Source organism: Platalea leucorodia (genome assembly GCF_965183815.1).
Source record: "Platalea leucorodia genome assembly, chromosome: 11".
NCBI classification, from domain to species: Eukaryota; Metazoa; Chordata; class Aves; order Pelecaniformes; family Threskiornithidae; genus Platalea; species Platalea leucorodia.
The window spans coordinates 12,585,403-12,609,388 of record NC_138833.1 but is presented as its reverse complement, the minus strand read 5'-3'; the positions used below and the strand labels follow the sequence as shown (position 1 = coordinate 12,609,388).

At 37.9% G+C, this 23,986-nt stretch overlaps 1 protein-coding gene across 7 annotated transcripts in view; it reads right to left on the bottom strand.

Annotated features, from left to right (window-relative positions):
• Positions 1-2,023: 2,023 nt before the first annotated feature.
• The window catches only part of FAM13B (family with sequence similarity 13 member B), a 51,877-nt gene continuing 29,914 nt past the window's right edge, over positions 2,024-23,986 (bottom strand). For 5 of the 7 annotated variants that reach the window (XM_082324164.1, XM_082324163.1, XM_082324165.1 and 2 more), the window contains 15 exons: positions 22,901-23,036; positions 22,639-22,662; positions 19,020-19,087; positions 18,175-18,229; positions 17,620-17,767; positions 13,607-13,817; positions 11,676-11,805; positions 11,108-11,189; positions 10,601-10,830; positions 10,165-10,248; positions 8,870-8,965; positions 6,380-6,463; positions 6,111-6,283; positions 5,575-5,676; positions 2,024-4,361 (listed from right to left, as the gene is read on the bottom strand). In XM_082324164.1, coding sequence (XP_082180290.1) covers positions 4,238-4,361; positions 5,575-5,676; positions 6,111-6,283; positions 6,380-6,463; positions 8,870-8,965; positions 10,165-10,248; positions 10,601-10,830; positions 11,108-11,189; positions 11,676-11,805; positions 13,607-13,817; positions 17,620-17,767; positions 18,175-18,229; positions 19,020-19,087; positions 22,639-22,662; positions 22,901-23,036 — 1,747 coding nt within the window. In that variant the 3' untranslated portion in view covers positions 2,024-4,237. Of the gene's footprint in view, positions 4,362-5,574; positions 5,677-6,110; positions 6,284-6,379; positions 6,464-8,869; positions 8,966-10,164; positions 10,249-10,600; positions 10,831-11,107; positions 11,190-11,675; positions 11,806-13,606; positions 13,818-14,903; positions 14,970-17,619; positions 17,768-18,174; positions 18,230-19,019; positions 19,088-22,638; positions 22,663-22,900; positions 23,037-23,986 lie in introns of all 7 variants that reach the window. The other 2 variants (XM_082324169.1, XM_082324168.1) reach the window with 2 other exon arrangements.

The window sequence follows — 23,986 nt, the reverse complement described above, 5'->3', positions numbered from 1 at the left end:
CCCAGCGCGTGCATCACACGCAACCCCCAGCCTCCAAAGCGTCCTGAAACTTCTATAAATCCTGCAAGGATTTATAATATAAAGCCTTACATCCTGCAGAGCACTACATCAGGCTGCTACATGGTCTCTGGTCTCTCTGCAGCTAATCACACCGGGGAGGAGCTGTCTCAGAGAGGGGAGCAGACAGGCATTTGAAGGGACCGAGGAAGAGCTCACTTCAGCCCAGCAGCACAACATCACCGTGCACTGGTTTGCCTGTCAGGGTTCACTGACTCTGGACTTCAGTCTCCTGACCAAGCCGAGACTTCCTCTCTCTTCTAAAAGGGACTGGTTTAAAATAAAACCACCTCTTCCCCTCACAGGTTCTTGTTGCTATGCAGTATCCCAGGAGCCTTGTCCCAGAAAACATGGGTCACTGATGGATCTGTTTATCCCGATTACTCAATAGCCTGACATGCAGGAAAGCAGATGCACTGCACCTTTGGCATCTCTGACCTTTCCTCCTCCTGGCAACCCCTCTCATACAAAGACGTCGCAAAACCTTTGGCCACAGTTACTTACCCAGAACTTCAGGGAAGAGCTTTCAAGCACTCCTCAGCCTTGCTCTGCTACTCTGGGGCACAGGAAGCCCTCTTTATAGCCTGCCTCACTTTGCCCAGCAAGCTCCTTGCCCTGCAGTCACGTAACAGGTCAAGCAAACTTCTTTAAAGAGGTACAGCTTGGAATACTACAGGTTTGCATTGTCTCAGAACTGCTTTTTCAGCAAGGAAGATCTGTCCCAGTATCACTGAGCTTTTTGCACCCTCAAAAATACCTGGTTTTTCTCTGTTTTGGCTAATGGTGTTTAAAACAGGGTTATTTTCCTTCATGAAAATCTTCTTAGTTTGTTGCTTTGTAGCACATGGATTTTAAACAGTTCCCACCAAACCACTGTTTGAGGGATATTTGTCTTCTCATTTGCAACTTGATCAGAGCAAGCTTCATTGAATAAACAATGCCAAGGAAAAATGGAGGATTGTAGAACAGATCTGTAGAAACTTCGTTCATTATTCATGCCAGTGTCCTAAGAATTTGTGCTTTCTTTTTCCCCTGTCTTCAGAGGAAAGACGTGATCAGAGGGAAGGTTATTCCGTCCCACCCTAAGGAACGTACTGGAGCCTGCCTTCTGTCTCCTCTCCCTCACTTGCTCCCTCAACTTCCTACTTGTTTTTCTTCTTCCCATTTACCTGCGCTGCCACACATCCGCAAGCAGAGTCTTCACCTTCAGGAGTTCTTCTGTCCCCTGCCAGGCCTTAGGCTGAAGAAAGGTGGATTTACACAAAATACAACACAAGAGTCAGTTTGAAAGCCCTCAATCACTTTTCATATGAACTTGCATCAATACACTATGAAAAAATATCTCTGGTCCAGAGAAAAACATCCTCATGTTTACAGAAGTGTGTGCAGTAACAGCGTTTTCTGGCCACAAACACAGCAGTAACTGCTGCAATACTGATTTTAAGGCTAAGAGACCATTACGGATATAGAGACACAATCAAATACTGCTCATCAGCTGAAGGTGTATTCATCAGCAGTGAATTAATTAGCCCAGTAACGGCTGAATCAGCTCTCTGCCCCATCGACTCCCAAAGTTGCTACTGTCGGAGCAGGAACGAGCAAGACTCACAGTTTGCTCCTGCGTCATCGCACAGCAGGCCGGCACCCTGGCAGGAACTGAAGCCCACATCGCGCCATAAGCCAAGCTGTCAGTTCAGGAGCTGCTCTGGTCCCTTCCCTGCTGTCTCTGCTGAGAGGCACAGTCTGAACAGGTAGAATAAGGCTTAAACTGCTGTAGCTTCATCAAAGGCTGTCTCAGCACCCGAGCCACCACCAGTGCTGGTGGCTCTGCTGGCAGGCTGCAGAATTCGGACCTGCCTCAGCAACACCCTGAAACTACAAATACAGACAGGAATAACGAAGGACTCGGTACTTGTTTTGAAGAGATGGCAGTGGAGGAAAAAGCATGATGAGGAACAGAGATATATGACAATAAAGGTTAAGGTACTTTTATTATAAAAGTCTATACAATGAGCACCAGACATAGCAATGCAATTATATCTGGTTTAGTTATATATATTCCATATCTATATATCCATATAGATATATAGGTTTTGCTTTACCAAAGTAAAACTGTTATATCACAAAATGCCTAGTTCTACCATTTATTTATTGCTCAACAAGGATGGCACAAAACACACTCAGCATAACTGTTGCCATGCTTATCTACTATACTGAATAAACAGCCAAACACTGCATAAACAAACACAAAGCAGCTGTTAATTCTGAATTGGAACCAGTCTGATCATTCACTCACTTATAAAAATATTGGAATCATATAGATTTAAGCATTATAAAGGAGGAATATATTATTTAAAACATTTAAATAGTGCATATTGACATTTTGCATGTGGTATATAAAACACAAACATTCATGTACAACACTATACAGTACACATTAGTTTCAATGTTTGGATACACCCGTGTCTGCAGACTGATAGAAAAGTAACTGAAGTGTACATTGCACAATGGAACTGAATAAAATTGGTAAATGGTCTCAAGACTAGTTTAACCTCATAATTCTCTAAGGTCCCAGATCATTTTGCAGTTAAAAAAAAAAAAAAAAAGGCATACCACCAGTGCTCAATAGTTTTAGTGCTTTTTTTCTTCTGAATTCCAAAATTACATGCCTACAAGCAGAGTAAAACAAAACAAGAAGTATTCTACAGTACACAGATGAAATCTGAGCACTAAAAATCCTACTTTCCACCTATTTCATATGTTTCATGACAGAACAGCAAGTCTATGAGGTTACATGCTAGCCATTTCTTACATTGTGAGAAAGTTCATTTTTGGTCTTTCATAAAGCAGTATGAATAATAGCTATGTTGACATTAGCCAGTCATAGAAACATGCAGTGAGAGTAGGTGCATGCAAAACATGGCCACAATCAAACTGATACACTGAAGAAAAAAAAATTGAGAAAGCACCAGTTAAAATTAACACTTAGATTTTGCCAGATCAAAAACAGCTGCTGATGGCTGTTGCAGAGCATAAAGCTAGTAGCTAAATCATCATTCAGCACAGCAGATGTGATACTCAAAACATTATTTAGTTTCAACTCTGAAGCTAAATCATGCAAGGCCCATAAACTGTTTTGCTTACATCATAAGGGTTAGATAACTTATTTTTATTCTCCAACTGTAAAACAAAATCTTGATAAACAGCAGTAATTTTTTCACTCAAAACCGACAGTTCACCCTGTGGTGCGCATTAACTACACTGATTTTAGCCCTTATTTCAGGTACAGTGGAATTCTAACTGTCCTAAGCCAGCTCTTTTCTGCTGGAGCTACGCAAGTCTGAGCGCCATCAGATTTCCGATACACTGAAATGTTCATTATGTTCCTCAAATCTTCCGGAAGTGGAGACGCAGTATCCAATTCAGACAAAACACTATGTCACCACTAGCTGATAAACAATAACCGATAAAATGATAAAATGAACAACAGTAACATAAGTCCTGTAGGCAGCATGTGATATAACTTTTCAGTTTTCCAAGTTTTAAAAGACACTAAGGAAGGTCACTTTCTGGTTTGTCCACTGTCATCTTTATCAAGGAGGAAACGTGACCACTAATGAGCAAACTCCATAGATGTTAATTATTACTGTGTTATAGGTGCAATTTAGAATACCAAAAATTAAAGTTGTTCCACAGCAGTCCTTTGAAAGGAATTTCAGTCTGTTTTTTAAAATGTTCCAGGAAAAAGAGCTGTACGTTTAATTTGCTGACTTTTTTCCCCCATAATAAAAAATAGGCAAGAGGAGTAGTTCAGTGTAGCATTACAGTATTAATAATTTCTTCAATAATGCAAAAAGTTGATAACAACAAAAGTCTCAAAGTTCTTGAATGCTAAAGAAAAAAAAGCTATGGTTGCTTTGGAACACGATGGATGCATCTGTAATACGAAACTTTGATGGAAACTGTGTTTGCTAAAGTTGGATAGAGCAGTCTCTAACTTAGAACTCTTACTTGCTCTCTAGACAGGACCTACTTACCCTTCAAACATGTTAGAGTGGCACCACAATAAAGTGCACAAACTGGCTTCTTTCAACAGTGCATGACAAATGAACACAAGCACCCAGTAAGTACAGTGGTTGTATACGGAAACATGTTATTCAATGGTTTGGAGGAACATAATTTAAATTGATTTTGAAGAATCTTGTTTGCTGATAAGGACTTCTAACAGCCTAAGTTTGGCTTTAATTTTCTTGTACTCCCTGTACTCATCAAGCATTGGAACCCGATCTTCTTTCTGTACGTTCCTGTAAAAAGAAGCATACCCAAGTTTCAAGAAAATCCTCCATACTGCAGCAAGTCAAACACAAAAGCAGCAGTGTGCAGTTATCTTATGGCAGATAAAAGCATTTTTGGTAGCTGGTTCACCAATAATAGACACATTGTTACATTTGAGTTCCTTGTAGTAGAAAACTGAAGAGAAAACCCAGCAGCATTTATTCAGCACAACTGTTGCAGGGTTGTTTATAAACCATTCTCTTAAGTTCTTCTGGAGATTTTAACAACAGGATATGAAGACTTTCATTTTGGATCCTGTATATACATTACAGAAAAATACAAATAAATTTAAGTCGATCTACATTTTCACTGTATGTAGACTGACCCACAAATTGACAGCAGAGAATTATTCTTTTTAAGACTGGACTGTAATAAATTAATCTATTAATCTGGCTTCTTTTTAAATCAACCCTTAATTAACAACCTCATTATTTGCCATTACAGTTCAAAAGGAGTTATGTCCCAAATTCAGTAAGTGCATAATAAAGCCATGTTAGTGGAATTTGTGTGACCAATGGTCCAGGAGTTTCTAGTTAAGGAGAAATACGGTAGAAAGTACAGTTAAGTGAGAACGTCTGCCAGTCAAGGAAGTGACTGACCTCTTAAGAGTGGTGTTAGTTTTGTTCATGAGGTGACATACCTCGAAAAAAACCCTATTACACACCCAAGGGCAACAGTTCAATCAAATTCGTAACAGTATCTATTCACATAAGAAGCCTAAAAGAACTAAACAATACAGAGAAGAATAAAAATAATCAGCCCCTTTATCGGTGAAGCAAATATCCACTGCCAGGACTCACCTACTGGAACAAAGGGCAAATAGGCAAACTTCCCCACCCTATGTTAAAAACAGAGGGATAACTGTCTGTCTGTCTGTCTGTCTGTGTGTGTGTTAAAAAAATACTAAGTATTTTAAAATGTTAATTTTTGAAAATGAAAAAAATCACTTCTTCCATTTTCATTATTATGCTTTACAGACTGTAATAGAGGAAACAAAACTCAGGAGCAGGCTTCCTCTGCTATTAAAAATACGCAAGAATGTTATCGCCTTCAGGAGACTATTCATAGTAGAGACTAAAACAGATCAAACTCCATTTGGCAACATTCATATAGAAAGCTGGAAAAAAATCTTGGCTACAAAACGAGGCTGCTGTCCAGCATCTGGTTTTGTGCTAAACACACCTTCCATTCTGCTGATAAAACTCCTCTTCAAATTCTCGTAATGTCTTACGTAGCTTCTTTTTTTCAGCTCGGGCTTTCCACAGTTGCTCCAATAATTCAGGCCTAAAAATTTCAAGTGAAGGAAAAATACTGTTGGCCATACGATTACATTTAAATTCTTCAAAGCGTACTCAAAACCAACTGAGCTAGCTGCACTAATAATAAATCTGTCTTGCTCGTAAGGAATATGCTATCTGCCTGAGGGTGAAATATTGAGAACAAACTAGTAGTTAATAAAAGGGTATAAATTTTCTGCTGTCTACACAGCTCAAGTAAGGCTGAAGAAGGTTTAGAAGATACTAAACAATTCACTGAATACAAAAAGATCTTAGTCAGACATGTCAGAGGAAAGAACACTCATTCAAGCCAAACACTTCCTTGAGAAGTGCTGAACATGTCGCTCCCTTCCACCCAACATCATGTGTTCGGTATCATGACTCTAAGTGCAATAATTGCAACGTCTGTAATAGAATTAGTCACTTCTTATTTTTACATACATAGAAGCAGCGCGGGTGCTCGACAGCCTAAGGTCCCGGGTCAGTTTCTCTTGACCATCTTCAACATCAGACTCGGAGTTTTCAACTGGGCTTAAAACAGACTGTGTTTGGACAGCAGTTTTTAAAATATCGTTCAGGTCTGCAGACAAACCATCGCTTTCCTCCTCTTCTTCCTGAAAGTCAAAGCAGAAATTCAAAACAAATATGAAATATTTCAGTTCCCTATTACAAGTGCTGGGAAGTATTTTTTAAAAATGCACCGTACACACCTTAATTTCTTCAAAAAAATGGGCAGTTTCACCTTCAATAATGGGCTGTAACATCTGCCCCCGCCTCTTGGTTGATGGTGACCCCTGCAATATTTTAAACTTGTTTCATTATATGCAATTAGACATTAAATGCTGTGTGCGGTCAGAATTTTGTTGAAGTCACCTAATACCTAAAGGTATTTCTTCCTTCAGAAGAATAAAAGACTGCAAACATACTTACAGAGCACGAACAAAATAACCATATAACCCAAAAAGCTCAGAAGCCCGAAGTATCCTTGACACAGAAGTAAACATTGTAACTTATAATTCATGTAAAAACTTTCTTCTTTGAACTTAAAAGTAAAAAGCACTCACACTCTCCATGTTCTGTAGAAAATTCATAAAGCGCAGTGATATCTCTGGATTTCATGTTTACCCTTGTTCCTCCCACACAAAGCACAGGGAGACTATAAAGTTACACAAGGCCAGAGCCATTTTTATCTTCTGCCAGACATACATCAGGAATAACACTGCCAGTTTCTTTTTCTAGACTACTCTGAAGGCCCACAATTGGAAGAGCTACATAAGAGTTATCTATTGCCACCTCAGCGTCAAGATCCTTTGAACTTCAGCCTAAACAAGTGCCACTGTGCTGAACAGGAATTGCTGTTGGCTGCCTGTTGCACACGTGCAATTATGCCCTGCTCATCCGTTATCCCGGACAGCGTAAGCAATTGCAACAGATGAACTCTTTGAACAGGAGAAACGTGGAACACGAAAGCCACACAGACGATGACCTGTCAAAACACTGTAGTTCATGAAAAGTAAATAGTTTCCTGCTTCTTTGGACATCTCCATACAGGCTTCAGAGTATGTGATTAGTATACCGTGACGCCATAAGAAAGATCTCGTAGAAGCGAGTGTCATATAAACCAAAAAACAATTCTTGAAATAGCTAGCACTGGGTATGTCCTACTTAGAAGCTACCACTGAACAATCCTTGGCAATTAGAGAGCTCCACTTATCTGTCTTACAGGTTTCAAAAGCAGAGGCCTCTGAAAAATACTTTACAGATGTTGCCTACGGCATGGATGAGGAATTATGTTACCAAGATCTCTTATGAATTTAAAGTCCTTTTGGTTGGCTATTAACCATCCCTTTATTTCACAGCCAAAAAAAAGAGCAACTATGATGTAGTCATAAGGCTACTGATAAACACAGAATCATGGAATAGTTTGGGTGGGAAGGGACCTTTAAGGGTCATCTAGCCCAACCCCCCCAAAATGAGAAGGGACACCTTCAACTAGATCAGGTTGCTCAGAGCCCCACGCAGCATCTCAGCTGAAGAGTGAGATTTTTGAGGTGAGAGATGGGATAAAACTCAACTAGTCAAGGGCACCACCAATAACCTATGATTCACCAGTCATGGAGAATTAAGAGCAACCTGTGTTTATGGAGTTCAGAAAGGGATACTGACATGAAAGCCTTCAAGTTGCCCTTGAAGTGGAATAAGACTGCAATGTAAATAACATTTTTTTGTCCAAGCAGCTACGCAAAAAATATATGTGCAAGAAAGGAATGATCTTGAACTGGTCCCTTTATCTCAACGTACTTCAGCTTAAAGGGGACAGCTAAGGACAGTCGGAGTCAATGTAGACAGCCGATTAAGTTGCTGCTGAGTAAGCCACTGCCCAGCTATGTAAATCTGGCAGAGAACCGTCTGTATGTAAAGGGATGATCTCGCGTCAGCTGTGCAGTCCCTTCCTTCTAAAAGGGTCAAACAGCTACTATCACAACCGTTCTGTTGCGAGTCTGGGTCAGCATGCAAGATTTTGACTACAGCTCATGAAGAACAAAGACAGACAGCTGGTTGTCATTCCACAACTGTTTTACAGGTACTATAAACGAGGTCACATCGATCTCCTTGCACAGTATGAAAACTTTTCTTCCTCATCTCTTACAAGACCACAGAGAGACGAAAGAAAAGAATAGAAAGCACTGCAAGTTAGAAGGAAATGAAGTGAAAACACAATGAAAAAGCGCAGATGTGGTACAGATGATAACATCTCACACTGGGGAAGCATGAAGGAATGAAATGGTTCTTAAGGCCATCCTATCACTCGTGCCTCTGGTGACAGTAACCTGCAGCACAGAAGAGAGGCAAGCTTCACTGCAACTGGTGTTACTATTCTTGGGAGGACTGAAAGTACAATATGTACCGTGGATCCATACCTAGCACAGTGACTTGGGAACGTGTCAGCTATGGCAAGTCAGAACCGCTTATTTACTTCCACCAGGAACCATTTCCTTCCTAAGAGCCATCAAGATCACAGACAGCTTTGAACTCCTCTGCTCTCAGCAGTAAATCAAATGCCTCAAGTACAATGACAACAACATCTTATACCTTCCACAAGAAAGATGTATTTAATGGAACAGTTTTACTAGCTCTTCTAAAGGCAGCCTAGCAGTTCAAAAGTGGAAAAAAATAGAAATAGCATTTGTTTTACTCACAAGAATAGGAGTAATGCTTGCTCTAGTTAACATTTGTTTTACAAGTCTGTATCTGTCATAAAGTGGCTTCACAATATGTCTTTCTTCTCTAGTAACCTGAAGGCAGAGAAACCATAGAATTAATTATACCAGTCACTCAGTAATATACAAGCAAACATGAAGCGGTATGCTTCTCATGCCAGGCCACGTACATTCCAGTTAGGAACATGGAACTAGTTTAAATTGTGTGTATGAAATGGGGTTTATGCAGATAAAGGGGAATAAGTGGGTGCTTTTCCTCCTCTCTTTTCTCACTTTAACTCCCTGTATTTTTCAGGAAGACATTTTAAAGACTTCCTAAAAGTTAGGGGAGCTTCAGTAGAAGCAAACCCTCTATCTTTACAGACCCATGGAAAAGAGGAAAAAAGGGATCAAGAACTGGGGGAGAAGACTGTGTGCCTAGCAATGATGATGATTCTACAGAAATGACGGGGGGGGGAAGAAAAAGATGAAATTGTAAAGAGATTTTATCTGATATCTGATTTACTCTCAATTCTTGGCCACTGTGTACTCTTAACATGAATCTTAAAGGCTATCCTGAACAGTTACTGGCTTATTTTCCCTAAGGGGATTGTAGAACCAGTGCCAGCATCTCCAAGTCCATTATTCTTCCTTGGCTTTTAGACTGAAAAGCTTGGTCAGATTTATACGGCAGTGCTGATTATAAACCTAGTGTGCTAAGACCAGAAGGCTGACAGAATAGTAACTGAAAAGATCTCGTGATTGGACTAGTGATGCTGATCATTGTCCAAGATAAAAATCCAGAACTTGAGGCACTAATTGCTCGTCACTTACTCTAACTTCCGTATCTCCAATTATTTAAGATACATGCCACAGACTTGGGGGTAGGGGGGGAAGTGTCTTTTCATTTCCATTTTTGTGAAATCCAGAATAACATTTCAGGCCTCTTCCCAGGAAATTCAAGCGTGTCGTTTATTTTTAAGATTTCTCCTTGCTTCACAGACATATAAGGCACCAAGCAACACCAATCACTTTGCAAACTCCAATAACCTACTGATCTGTGGAAAATGGGCCTACTAATACATAGATTTTTTTTTTTTTTTTTTTTTTTAAAGAAGTCAACATAATAACTTCCTCTGATGGCAACATGGAAACCAATAGATAACTGTTTTGGAGAAGAAAAAAAAAACCAAACACCACCACACTAGCATTAAATTCTGGTATTATTACTGCACAAGAGTTACTGTTGTCTGTGCATACATTAATATAGTTTGATGAAGTAAACCAAGTATTACCGGCCGTCCATGTTGACTTTCATAATACAGGAGGCTTTTCTGGAGAGATGTTTTCTCTTCTACCAAATGGTCTTTTGTCATTTTCTGTCAGAAGAATAATTCACATCTAATCAAACACAAGTCACTTTAACGGTTTTCCTACATTACTGGCTATACAGATGCCTTAGCCAAACTTAGCTTAGTTAATAACATACAACCCACCTTCACCCATTTAAAGCTGTCCAATATTGTCAGCACATACTTGTAAATATTTTAATGAAGAGTGGGCAAGGAAAATGTGGTTCATCTTGATCATTTCCCACAGAGTCTGAAATATGAGGGCTTGGTAAATGGCTACTAGACAGAGGCATCGTTTTGTCAATACCTGAAGTGTCTGACAGTGCTCTTTCCCTCTGTTATTCGCTTAGAAACAGCCTATCCATAACCTTATGCTTACTTTTATATCTTCTGGCAAACATCTCTCAACTCGTTTTTCCTTTAATCTTTTCAAAATGAGTTCAAGTGTAGCTTCCTTGGTGGGCTTCTTCTCTTTCTGCACAGTCCGCATCTCATCTCCATTTTCTTCATCCTCTTGGTCAAGAGAGGAACCAAAGCTTTTTGGAAGCGTGTTACTTCGTGGACGTGTTTGAGGTATGAATTCTCCATCTGAGCTCCTCTGCTTTGCATCTGAAAAGAGAAAAAATTGCTCAATCCAAAGGTTTAAAAGAAATAAACTCTCTCAGTTCAACTGCAAATAAAGGAATGTAACAGTTTGCACAGGCAAAGTTTCTCTTCTAATGAACTAAAAACAATGCCACAAGAATAGTTTGATTTTTTTTAATAGTTCAGAATCTAGAAATGAAACATTTTTACTGTCCTGTGGAATTTTACTGAATGACTTACCCATTTTAATCACGTAGATAATTTGTGTTTGTAGAAAACCAGAAACTGTAGCATCCCTTACCTTTTATTTGCTTTCTCAATTTGGTAAGTTCAGTCATCCATTTTAAAACTTTTGGATTGGCTGCAATATCACTATAGGTTGGCTGAAAAGTAATACAAACAAACTACATTTTATGAAAACAAACACACTAACATCTTGTTTATACATACTTCTTTCAAGATTTGATAATATTTATGACAGCAAATGTGATGAGTAACAGGGATGCCACTCTTAGTACCAGATTAGATCTCAGTGCCAACATAACGGATAATACTTGTGAAAATAAACTTGAAACAAGACATCAGAAGTTGAACCAGAGAGCGGCAAGATGCTTCTGTCTCTCCACATATCTCCTCCGATATCCCCCCAGTCTCACTGCATAACTGTCACTGTCTGCCCTTCTTTGGGCTTGGGCATTATGGCACATTTTCTAGTACTGCTGTTGCTCAGTTCACTTTTGCACACAGCAGTGTATAGCAAAACTATTCTAATTTGTGAACCCACAGTTACTCAGTGATGAGCTACAAGAAGTAACTTAGCTCTACCATGCAGTCATTTATCCTGAGTAAAAGCAGAAATCGTAACTTACCTTACTGTTTTTCTCTTTTTCAAATTGTTCCTCAAATTGCTTTATTTTTTTCTGTAATTTCTTGACAAGCTGATAAGGCGTCTTGTCTTCCCTTTTGTCATCTTTTGAGCTAAAGGATGCTCTTCGTGTTCTGTATTAAAAACATTTTTAAAATGTCATTTAAATAATTAAACAGGTGGAAACTTGTATATTTGAGTAACAGATTACTAATTTCAATTTTTTTCTCCAGTTTATAATCCATTCTTTTCAGGTTTTCAGTCAGAGCTATTTACTTACTGAATCAAAATGCTTTGATCTGCTGCCTTCAAACTGTTATGTGGTATTTTTTCCTCTCTAATTTCAGTAACACCCCTAACAGAAAAACAGCATTTGAAATTCAAGCATAATAAACTACTGTATTGTTGATTACATTGTCATTAAAACCGTTCAGATCTTTCTGGTGACTAGGCTACTTATCTAAGTTACTAGATACTCAGTACTTCTTCTCAGTACTGAAATATTGGGCACAGAATAAAGCCTAGGCTAGAAGCTACCACTGAACAATCCTTGGTAATTTGACAGCTCCACTTAACTGTCTTACGCAAGTTATTAGCTACTTATCTAAAAAACACGTACATCATCTAATCTGTTGTCCTTACTAATATATTTCTAAAGTACATGATTCTTGTTTTGAATCATCTTTTGCACTTGTTCAGCTCCTCGACATTTGCTGCTTGTGAAAAGCCTTTTTATTTCAAGACTGTCCATGAGAATTTTCTAGTACGCTTATTACACAAGTTGCCTGAAAGATCCCTCAACACAGCTAGCGACATCTACGTAGTTCAAGATATTAGAAATACTAATCTAATAAGCTACTAGTGTAGATCCTTATTAGTTTTTGAATGAGGAGAACAGCTATTACAATCAGCACTTTTCTGCAGGCCAGTCTTCAGCATCATTTTAACAGTACTTGTCAACTATCTTTTGCACCAATAAATCAATGTCAGACAGCGAATTGGAGATTCTAAACTTGGTCTTTCCTGTTCCAGTTTTTCTCATTTTTATGAGATTATTTCTTCCCTAACAAGCATGGAAATTCTTCTTAAATTCCCTTTCATAGTAACAGTAGTAGACAGTACGGGTCACAGGTTATTTACAATTTTGGAGGGTCACACTCCCCAGCGTCACACAAATAACTTGCAGCTTGTGTAGTTACAACTCTACTTGCACACACTGGGTTAAGTGGGCTCGATCCTCTAACTCTGCAGAAGACCTGCATTAAGAACCCTACCTCTTCACTGCACTGCTGTCCCACCCCTCCCCCTCTAACAGCTGATACTTTCCTATAACCCTTCTGAATGAAGACTTTCCACAGCCCAAATGAAGAATCTGCCCAGACCATTACTGCACGCTTTAGTTGCAACGGTTTGTATAACCTGGGAGTTATACAAATCCCCTCTTTACTGGGAGTGGATAACATGCTACGCAAAACAAATCCAAAATTATGCAACATGAAAATAGACATTCATGCTACTGGGGAAAAAAAAGGAAAAGCCAAAACGTACATAAAATCATAGACCAGCAGTCCAGTGAAGGCTGGTAAACAAGGGATATAAATACTACCTTCAGCCCAGGAAGTGCCACTACAGCAGGTTGTCAGAAGCCCTGACCAAACGCCAGGGAAATCTGTGCAAGCTTGCCCTATTTTTAAACTCTTTCCCTCAGCATCTGCCAGTGGCCACTTTGAGAGACAGGATGAACCTCTGGTCTGACTTGCTATGGCAGTTCCTGGCCAGGCAGAACAGCCAAATGGCTGTATAATGCTACATTTGACCTTGGTCTTCAATTAATTCATATCGTGAAAACCCACAAGGTTCTTAAACAGCTGTATTTTCATACTGGCAGTAACATCTCCTGTTGCAACACCCACCAAATTGCATTAAAATTCATACCTAACAAAAGAAAGTGCTTTGGATGAAGAATCTAATGTTTCTGGATCATGTAAGAAACGTTGGCTTTGCCCAAAATCCAAACTACGATGTGACAATATCGGATGACAGTCCTCTTCCAACGGATGATTAGTCATCCTTCCAGCCTGCGGGGAAAGCTGAGCTTCTCCAGATTCACTGTCCTCCTGCCAAGATTTGAAAGCAGGAAACGGATCTAGAAGATAAAAAAGGGACACAACATGGTACTTTTCTGTTAACAGAATTATAAACAAGCATCAAAAGGAAACAAAAATGTGTACCCAATGCTTAGTCTTGTATGCTATAAAGGATGTGGTGTCATACACAACGTGAAGAAAAACATTGAAATACATCAGAAAGCTACAAATTCTGTCATATAACAATTGAAAGAAAAAGGTACAGAAATGAAGTATGCACACTAGGATCCCTTTTTCAAAGTGTATCTTGGGAGTATGCATTTCTGAACGGTTCAACAGTGTAAAAGAGCCTTATTTACCTATCAGAAATCCGAAGTTAGAAGAATATATTTATTGTCCATTGCAATATTTTGCTGTGGAAATTAGTTTTCATACCTTACGCATGTATTTTGAAAGATTGTCTTCTTGGTTTTGAAGAAGGTAAGCCTGACAATACCTCTTTAGGTACAATACCCATTTGCTTAAGTCTTTTTAAAGGAGTGTTGTTGGGTTTTTAAGTTTAAATCCATCTTGACACCACTGAGAAAAAGAGATTTCTTAATTTGTGGAAGGTGATTTCTTTTAGGCAGGGGATTCCAAAACAATCAATTTATTTAAAATCCCTATACAAAGGTAGTTGCTCACATCCCTTACAATTCTCAGATATGGTTTTCTTGCTATCTAACAAAAGGCTGACATGGCCTTCCAAGCATTTTAATTTAAAATCCCACCCCCCTGTTCCTCTCAGAGAGCTGCCTATATTTTCCAGTTCAAATCAGAAATTTGAAAATTGGGTTCAAAGTGTGCAGAACAACAATAAAACCCACAAAGTAATCTTTAAAAAAAAAAAAACAACCCTTGTACCTGCTTTCCATTGTATATTTACTAAGTATTAATGGGATTTTTCATTTTGTTTTTAAGCTATAATCTTGCCTGTTTACACAGTACAAGATACAAGAAGGGGACCTTTTAGGAAAAAAGTAAACAAAAAAATTGCAGATCAGAACATTCCCAAGATTAAGGGACAGCAGGTGAAGGGTTAATTAGAAAGCAAACCATAAACTATCAAAAGGCAGATAACTGAACGTATGGCGAACCATACTTACCCTCCCCTTCTCTCTGCAGATGCATTGTTTTGAAATCAATGAGGGGAAAAGTGATAGGGCATGGCGCTAATAAAATGAAAAAGAATGGCAAAAATACTAAAGTGAACACACAGCACAGTCAGAACAAACTATACATAACATGTAAAGCAGGAAGATACAGTACCAGGGAAAACATCCCATCTTTTGGGCCAGGCCCTGAGCACGCTCAGCTTCCAAGCAATTTCAATGGCAGGTAAGGATGCTCAGTCCTTAGCGAATTTGAACTTTTACTGAAAAGGTTTACAAAGAACTGACACAGGAATAGTTAAGACTTATTGTAGTTTAATAAGAGTCTCATGCATCCTCACATTAACAAGAGACACGTTCTAAATATGTTTTTGCTTGTAAATAATAGAAATGGTGGTGATTTCCAAAAAGCAGGAATGCAGAAAACTTACTCAGAAATACAGATTAACTGATCTGCATTTTTGCCTTAAGCCAGCAAGCATTTGATGTTCATTTTTAAGAACTCTGTTGGTTACAGGCCTTTAAGTTTTCCATCACATAGGCTTTAATAACCCAAATCTTCTAACAAGATTTGGACTAGTACAGATTTCTTTCCAAAGCCAATCTACTTCAGTGGAATGCCACAAGGCCTTGCAGTGCCTTGGAAGGCTGAGATCCTAATAACCATCTAAACAGGACTGAAGAGTAGCCAAAGTTAAAACACTTTGCAATGAAACAACACCTCTTGTAAAATATCATGATTTTACTACGAAGAAGCTTATAATATAAATTTATATATAGATATGCTACTTTCTTTTCAAAGTAAGGGTCATAAAGCTATTTGGGTAAGTAAAACCAAAGCAACTTTTATGAGCAGATTTAAGGAAATAATGAAAACTGAAGCCACAAACCTTCTGAGAATACATATTAAATCAGATTAACACAAATACAGGATGCAACAAAATGTAATGTGCAAGTAAGCAATTAATGTAAATAAAACACTGAGAACATAAGCAGGTTTGTTTTTTTTTTTTAAACTTTAGGCAGAGTTATTAACTTGGGCAACAAGAATGAAAATCTGGACTCAGTGTCTTCGGATGCCTGCAAATCAACTTTTACATGACACGACATACTCAATGTACAGTTCGCTAGGGCTCAAGAAGGCCAACGAGCAAATATTTTACAAATCTAAGTAAGCCAATAACAAGTTGCAAACCTCATCATTTGTAAAAGGGTTAAAAGGGAAGTATGGATTCATGCAGAAAATTAATTTGGAAAACAGTCAACACTGGTGACAAACTAACAATAAGTTATCACCATTTGAGCTTCAGGACAAAGCTTTATGTGCTGACATGCTACAACTATCTGCTGCACTGTTGAACTACATACATCCCAGGTATACTTCTCTAATTTTAACATTCATAACACAGCAACCAGAAGTTGAAGTGCAGTCATTCTTTGTTACCAGTGTCTCATGAACATTTGACCGTGACACGTCCAGTGACAGCAGTTCTTTGAGATGCCTCTAACAGCTTTCTGGAAGTTAAAACCTCGTTCCCATGTAGTAAATCTGTACTGTATCTCCCAGGTTGTATTTGCAAGTTTTTAAAATTGGAAACAAGTGTACTGTTGGTGGCAGTTCACGGTATTTTAGCAAACTATTATCACTTGCATTTTTTAAGGTGTGATGATTCAGAATATCAACACTAGGCAGAGGAAACAGGATATAAGGAACAAGTAAAAAGGTAAGTACTTTGAAAAGAAGATTTTGACAAGAGAGTTTTGCTCTGGTTATAAGGGGGTTATGTTTTTACACAAGTAAAGCAACAGTCTAAACAGTTATCACTAGACATTCCAGCAAGAAAGTTCAGTAAAGTCGCAAGCTTAGGGGCTTGCTAAACCTGGAAGGCCATGAAGAATAAGGTCACAAACATAAGGAATCCTGTCTGAGAGAAAACTAAGTTTCAAAGATTTTGCTTTCCCTAAAATCCAAACAATGGAGGGAGAAGGGGCACAGAAATAACATCCATCTGCACCTTTAACTTTTATTTGAAAATTTAGACCTGTTTCAAGTTGCCCAATGACATGGAAACCAACATCGGACATTCCTGATGTTTAAAACAAAACAACCAACAGATTTTTCAGAATAAATGAAATATAAATTGCTGTGTTTAGTAGCCTAGCGATTTTAAGTCAATACAGCTAGTATTAGAACTTCAGTAGCTTAAATTAAAAAACAAAAAACAAAACAAAACAAAACCACAAAAAAACCAAAACCAAAACAAGACAGTGTGAATATTAACTGTATGACATAATCAGAGAAAGTGGTTTTAAGAACTTGGATGAGAGACTCAGGGTCCTCGGAACCATAAGTCACTTTTCAAGGAGAGGAAAAAAAGAAAACCCAAACAAACAAAACCACACAAAAAACCCCAAACAAACAAAACCCCACCAAACCTCTAGTATGAAACTTAGGCTTTTTTGCTTTCTTTAGTTGCTCCTTTGACTATTTTTTCTTCACAGTTTTTCAAGGTCCTTAATTAAGTTGCAGATAGTCTGAAACAAGATGGGACCTATGCCATGACATGGTCGATCTTACCATGTGTATAGGAACTTCTTATTCCGATCAAACTAAAGAAAAAAGCGTAAGTTGTCTGCTGCTTTTACTTTGTCAAATGTTCTATTTATCATTATTAGCTAACTATATTGTGAGCTAAAGGGTGAAAATTACCTTCCCATTTGTCACCATCAGATACATTCTTCAGATCTAGACGTGGTACTTGGACACCCAGAGATTCCTCCGAAACATTAACGTTGCCATCCCCTGACACCTCTGAATCAGTATTTGCATTAAGATCACAAGTCTTGCTACTGGAATCCTGTATTTAAATAACATAACAGAACAATTTTATTATTATTTAGCAACTGGAAATCAGGTACCTAATCAGTGCCAGTTCCAGCGCTTCTGGAAATTTTCTGGGAAAAAAAAATAAATTCTTCTTTCATAACTCAAGGAATTATAAACAAGCTTCCCTCCCCCCATAGTAGTCAATTATTTGAATCACAACATTCCTTACACGAGATGCATAAGTATAAGCTTGCTCTGCTGCCAAAAGTTTCTGTGAAGCAAGATGATGAGATCACTAACAGAGGTTTTGCAAACCTTGCAGCAGGCCAACCAACATAAGATGTTAAAAGCTAAATTTATTGGTTTTCTTCGTATCTGTATTTCATATAAGTTTACAAGATGCTGTGTATCTGTATATAAATGAAATCATAATCTTACCAGAAACATCTCTGAAGATATTCTATCATTGCCACCAAGCAATATACTATTTTGCCTAAAAAGAAGACACAGACCTAGTTATAATTTTAAATACAAGTTCTTAATGGACAGTAAGTACTATGCATTCCCTTTACATTTTATTCTTACATACCCTAGTCCAGTTTTAGCAGATATGCAATGTATTTCCTTAAAGTGATAACTAAAATTCTGGGGAGCAAATGTTATGCTGCTTCCCCCCACACACACACACACTTTGTTCTTCACACAGAATTTCAAGCTGAAGCATGTAAATAACAACTGGACTTGAACCAAGCTGGAAATAAAAACAGCTCAGACCTTTATTCTCAAACTGCGAGTAAATATCTTAAAACTCTATTCAACTCAAACTGAAATTTCAATCAGCGCTGAACTCAAACTGCAAATGAACTTAAGTTTTCTGGCTAGTCACCATTACCAGCATTAATTCTTCAATCATTAAGAGCAATAGAACATGCCAAAATATTTTAAAGAAAATAACTTCTTAGTCTATTTCTCTTGCCCAGAACATAGGGTTGTTCACTAAAACCCCATGATATATATAATATAGGCTTGTACTTATTTTCTCTTTTACGTGCATAAAGTTCCATGCCTTTTATAACATCATCATGAAAAGGTAACTCCATCTTATCCTCTCTGTTTTCAAAAGTGAAAAGTTGTATGTTTAGTTTCACCTCCCTTATGCTATACTGTATAGAATAGGCAGGCTATATATTTGTGACAACAGTCACAAATCACCAGTTTGGTATGCTTACTTTTCAAAACTGAAGTTACACACTCACAGTAAGTGACAAAAGAAAAATACGTACCTTTCACTATTATTTTCTCCATCAACATCTGCATCTTTATCACATGGTTTCAATAATACGTCTGCAGTCTGTTGGCAAAAAGTATGTTTAGAAAGATTTGGGAATGCCATTCTCAGCTGAAAACATTGCTGTAATCATCACTGACCACAAAAAACCCTCAAGAACTAAAAGCACAGCTTTTTGTGTGGGGGTGGAAATCATACTTTTTAACCATGCAATATTTTTACATCTAAAGTAAGGCCAGTAACCAGGTGTTTTAATCACAAGAAGACAGAAAATTACTTTCCATCTTCAGACAAACCATTTTTTATCATTTCTTTTAAATATTAACACCAGCAGTTCTACTGCAAATTGTCAATCATAGCATGAAGTTTGGAGTGACTAAAACCATGGCAGTAAGTATATCCTAGTCTCAAAAAATAACTGAGTTGGATGTAGACTTGTGCTCAGCAGATATGAAATGAAACAAGTCTGACAGACTTTCTAAAAGGAGCTACTAATCCCTGTTACTAAATAAAGCAGCAACAGAACTGGAAGGGGATGAAGAAATGCTGGCATTTCTATGACACCATCTCACAAAACAAGTTCAGATGAATACATGTTACCATTTTGTTCGCTAAAAGCTGGCACAGGAAGACTGACTACTTTAAGCATTTACACCAAAGCCCAGTATTTGATTTCTTCAGAAAGTGTCTTATTTGGGGGAATGTAAGAAATTTGAAATATAAAATATGTCATTTTACAATAACAGATTACATCTGGTTTCAGACTTCAAGAAGTTCTCACAGATGACCTTTAAAATGTCTGAATATAAAATAAAGTTACCCGGAGAGTTCAGATATACATAACAGTTGCCAGTTTTACACTGCTGACAATAATATTCGCACTTATCAGACACAACTCCATTATTCTGTTTACATTATTTCACTCCTCAAGTCAAATTCCAATTCGGGGAAACAATTTTCAATTACAGTGCATCTGTCATACTCCAGCAGATAATTTCCATCCGGGAGATGAGCTGTGCAAATCTTGCATAGTCACACTTATTGTAGTTGTGGAAACAGCTGCTTCTGTTTCCATTTCAGACCCAAAGGAGAGCTCACGTGCACATCTTTCGTCTCCTACAACCCGACGTGCCCCCCTCAAACTCCTGCCATACAGAAGAATCAGTAGATTTCCCTTTAACATCTCCCCAAAAGATACAACTCTCCAACATTAACAAGAAGGTAGAAACTAACATTGAAAAAACAAAACCTCATCCCAGCATGCCACCTTACCACCGATATCAACAGACAGAAATGTATCAAAAAGCAAAAGAGGCCAAGAAGGACATCAGGTATGACAACAAAAGCACATCTATACCTGACCGTGTGCTCCCAAGCATCACGTTCCCCTTTATGTCCTTAGCACGGTAACGTACTTGGAACTCTGAAGTGCATGTACTTCGTAAGAAGTGTAATTCACATTTCCCAGCTGTTCTTTGAAACCACTGAAACTGCATAAAATGCACTGAAAAGCCACCAATTTGCAGTTTTTGTTTCTCCGTCTACATTTGTATTTTCTGAGTTTTGATTTCTAAAGCTCAGCATATATTTTAACTAGGAAGTCAGGAAGAAGTAAAGTATTAGGAGTTACTACGAGAAACTTGCTCTCTGTTGCTTTTGAAGGCTTTCATTGTCAAAAGACTGAAAACCTAAAGCAAATACTACAAATAAAAGGAGACTTACAATAGCCAGTCAGAAAAGGACTTACGGCAGAAATATGCAACTCTACCCTGTAATTTCAACACGAGTTCTTGCAAACAGAGTATTCACCTGAATTGCATAAAATATCATCTAATTCCAACACCATATTTTGTGCATTTTGTACCATAGGATAACAATCAAATATTTTTTTTTATAACAAGATTTGGCACTAAAGCATCAGGAAGGAACCTGGACAATCAGTACATTCTGTGAAATTTTACTTTACAGAATGGGATTCTAAAACAATATGCTAGTTTAGCGGGAACAATTGAAAATTTTGGCTTGTTAGGTGATTCAAAAGAGTCATTTGGGATCCATGAAAGCAAACAGAAGGCTCGGAGAAGAATACATTACAATAGCAAAAAGCGCTACGGCAACATTTTGTTTTAATAAAAACATAGATTCCAGACAAGACTCACAGTTTCACTATGCTAAGGCATCCATTTCTATCTTTTCAAGTTCACAGACCCATTAAATTTTTCTAGTTAATTTAAGTCTACTAACAATAGCTTTGCTTATCTAGTTATCTTTCAGGAAACCCTCAGAAAGATTTATGGACTCACAGGCAAGAAGCTAAAAACCATACCAGAAAGTTCTCTACACACGTATAGGAAATCTCTCTACCCATAGACTTCATCATTTAGATTTATGACAAGAAAAGTTTTACCAAATAAATAAGAAACTATAGATGTCAATTTTTCATGAGAAGTGCTTATTTGACAGCTGCATATGTGTTACTTCATACGGAGTGGTAGAAACTATATTCTCTTGCATATTACTGTTAGACTTGATTTGATTTTTGTCAGCACATATTTTACAGCATTGCTTGATTGCATAAAGATACCCTGAATGAGAGACTGGTGTCTGCTCACTAACAAAAAATGCTCGTACAGTTCAGGCCATCATTACAAATTCAGGCCGTACATGCTACAAACCTTCAGATTTGATTGTATGTGAAATCTAATAATTTGCAGCTCAAAGCAAAGCTGAGCTATGTTTGTTTTATAGAGAAACAACTATTTCAACATTTACAGTTGCTACAATACTGTGCTTCCATTCAAACTGTATACAATACTTTCTTCTTTCAGTGACATGAAGCTGTTCAATTCAAGCATAATATATAAAAGCAAAGTCAAAATTAAATCTATGACACCTGATTATCCTGTGGTTTGCTGTTTACATTTTCAGTTGCTTTCTGAACTTTAACAGCAACTTCAAGTATCATTAACATTCTATCTTCTGAGCAAAACAGTTTTTAAAAAATACAACTAAGTATATTATTTTTACAAGCATGTTAGCTAATATGTGCTCATGCAGCACTCTAGACAGGTTTTTCTGCTTTGGAATACAAATGGTCAATCCTGATAATACTGTCATCTTGAAAAGTAAGTGTTGAACCTCTTTAGGAGGTAACAAGTCTAATTTTCTTTCATTTTTCTTTTGCTCAACACCTCAAGTGTAAGAATTCTAAGTGAACACATCAGTATGGAGGGGCACGAGCTATCAGCACAGCAGAAGTCAAATATCTAAGCAACGAGGTCCAAGGAGAAGTAACAGAACCTCCTTCAACTAGGAAGGAGATGAAGGTGTGTTGAAAAGAATGGGATATCTATGCCTACCACAGAAGAAACTGGAAACAGTTTTCTCAAAGGCTGTAATTAGCTAATTACAAAACCACACCTTCCTAGCACAAGCATAGTCAAGAGGCTGCAGTCTCAAGGTGACTGCTACTGCCACCCTTTCTTCATACAGTAAAAGGTGTGACTAACTGTGGGCTGTGCTACAGTCACAGCTCTAGAACTGCTCCTCAGGAAGCCTTTACTAACACAGATGCTATTCTAACTGGTGCTATGCTTGCTGATACACTGGCTTACCTGAGCAGAAGGAAGGGCTGGTACCTGTAGAAGACCAACAGAAAAATATTAGTCAGGGTCCAAACAAGTTGCACCAAAGTATACAAAAATTCCTCTGCACCTGTCTACGAAACGTGCACGGCAGAGAAGTCAATTAACTGCACAGAGCAATAGCGCCGCGTAACGCTACATCAGAGCTATTAGGAAAACTTGGATCTCTAAAGCACTTTGCTAAAGTCACAGCAATTTATGATTTTCATATACAGGAGGCTCTTTGTCTCACCTGAATGCTTTCTTCTTCCTCAGTTACAGTATCACGTTTCATAGCTTCACTGTCTAAATCAGTGCAAACCAATACTTCAGAGCAGTCTCCTGTGTTCTCACTGCTACCAGTGTCATTATCTTCAATAACATCATTCCTAAAGATGAGAACAGAAAGACTTTAGCAACCTGTTGTTCCACCTTTAAAAGGAAAAAACCCACTGTGCTTTTTTTTTTTCCCCTTTAACAGTATCAAACATCAGGGTTTGGGGTTTTTTTTCCCAACAAAATTTTCTGACCAAAAATACTGGTAGTAGCTACAATTTCAATCACCTGTAGGCAAATTTAATTATTTATGGAGTTTATATATACTTCTGAGGTTTTCTACAACAGTACGTGATAAACATATTAAAATGTATTTATTTGATTCTTGTATTAAGGGTCAGGCATACATCCCCCACTTACTATGCTGACCTAAGGAATAAAAGTGCCAACAGCCAGAAGCAATGACATACTGAAACTACCGCGACTCGATGAAGTTGCTGTGGCTACACTCCTCTCAATATTGAAGCCAGCTAGTTTACAGCTAGTATCACTATGTTCCTTTCCAGTGAGAAATCCCACTATTTCTAACATTTAATCTTCCTAGAATTCAACTTAAGGCTTGTAATAGCACAACCAGATTAAAACTAGCTTACACTGTATTTATGTCCATATATTCTTTACATGCCACTATCTCTGCTACCACGTGATTCTGTAATTCATCACAAGCCTTTGACTTCCTTGCCTTCCTTCTCCTTGCTCACAAAGAATTCCAAACTACTTTAAAAAATGCTCCGCCTCTATCAGATATATACATACCAAACAGGATGGTTCAGAAATTAACATTTAAAATTTTTTTTCTTAATTCCAGCAATTATTTTACGTTAGTTCTAAGAAATTTGGACTGGATCACCACTTTTTTTAGCTATTCTTTTAACTGTGTATTTGCCTTCTGCATAGTCTGCTGTCAGCGCTGCTTTAAAGTCCCCAACCTCTTTCAAGAACGCTATCATGTATCCTCTATCACGGTTAATCCACAGTGGAACGATGATCAGAAGCATTTGAA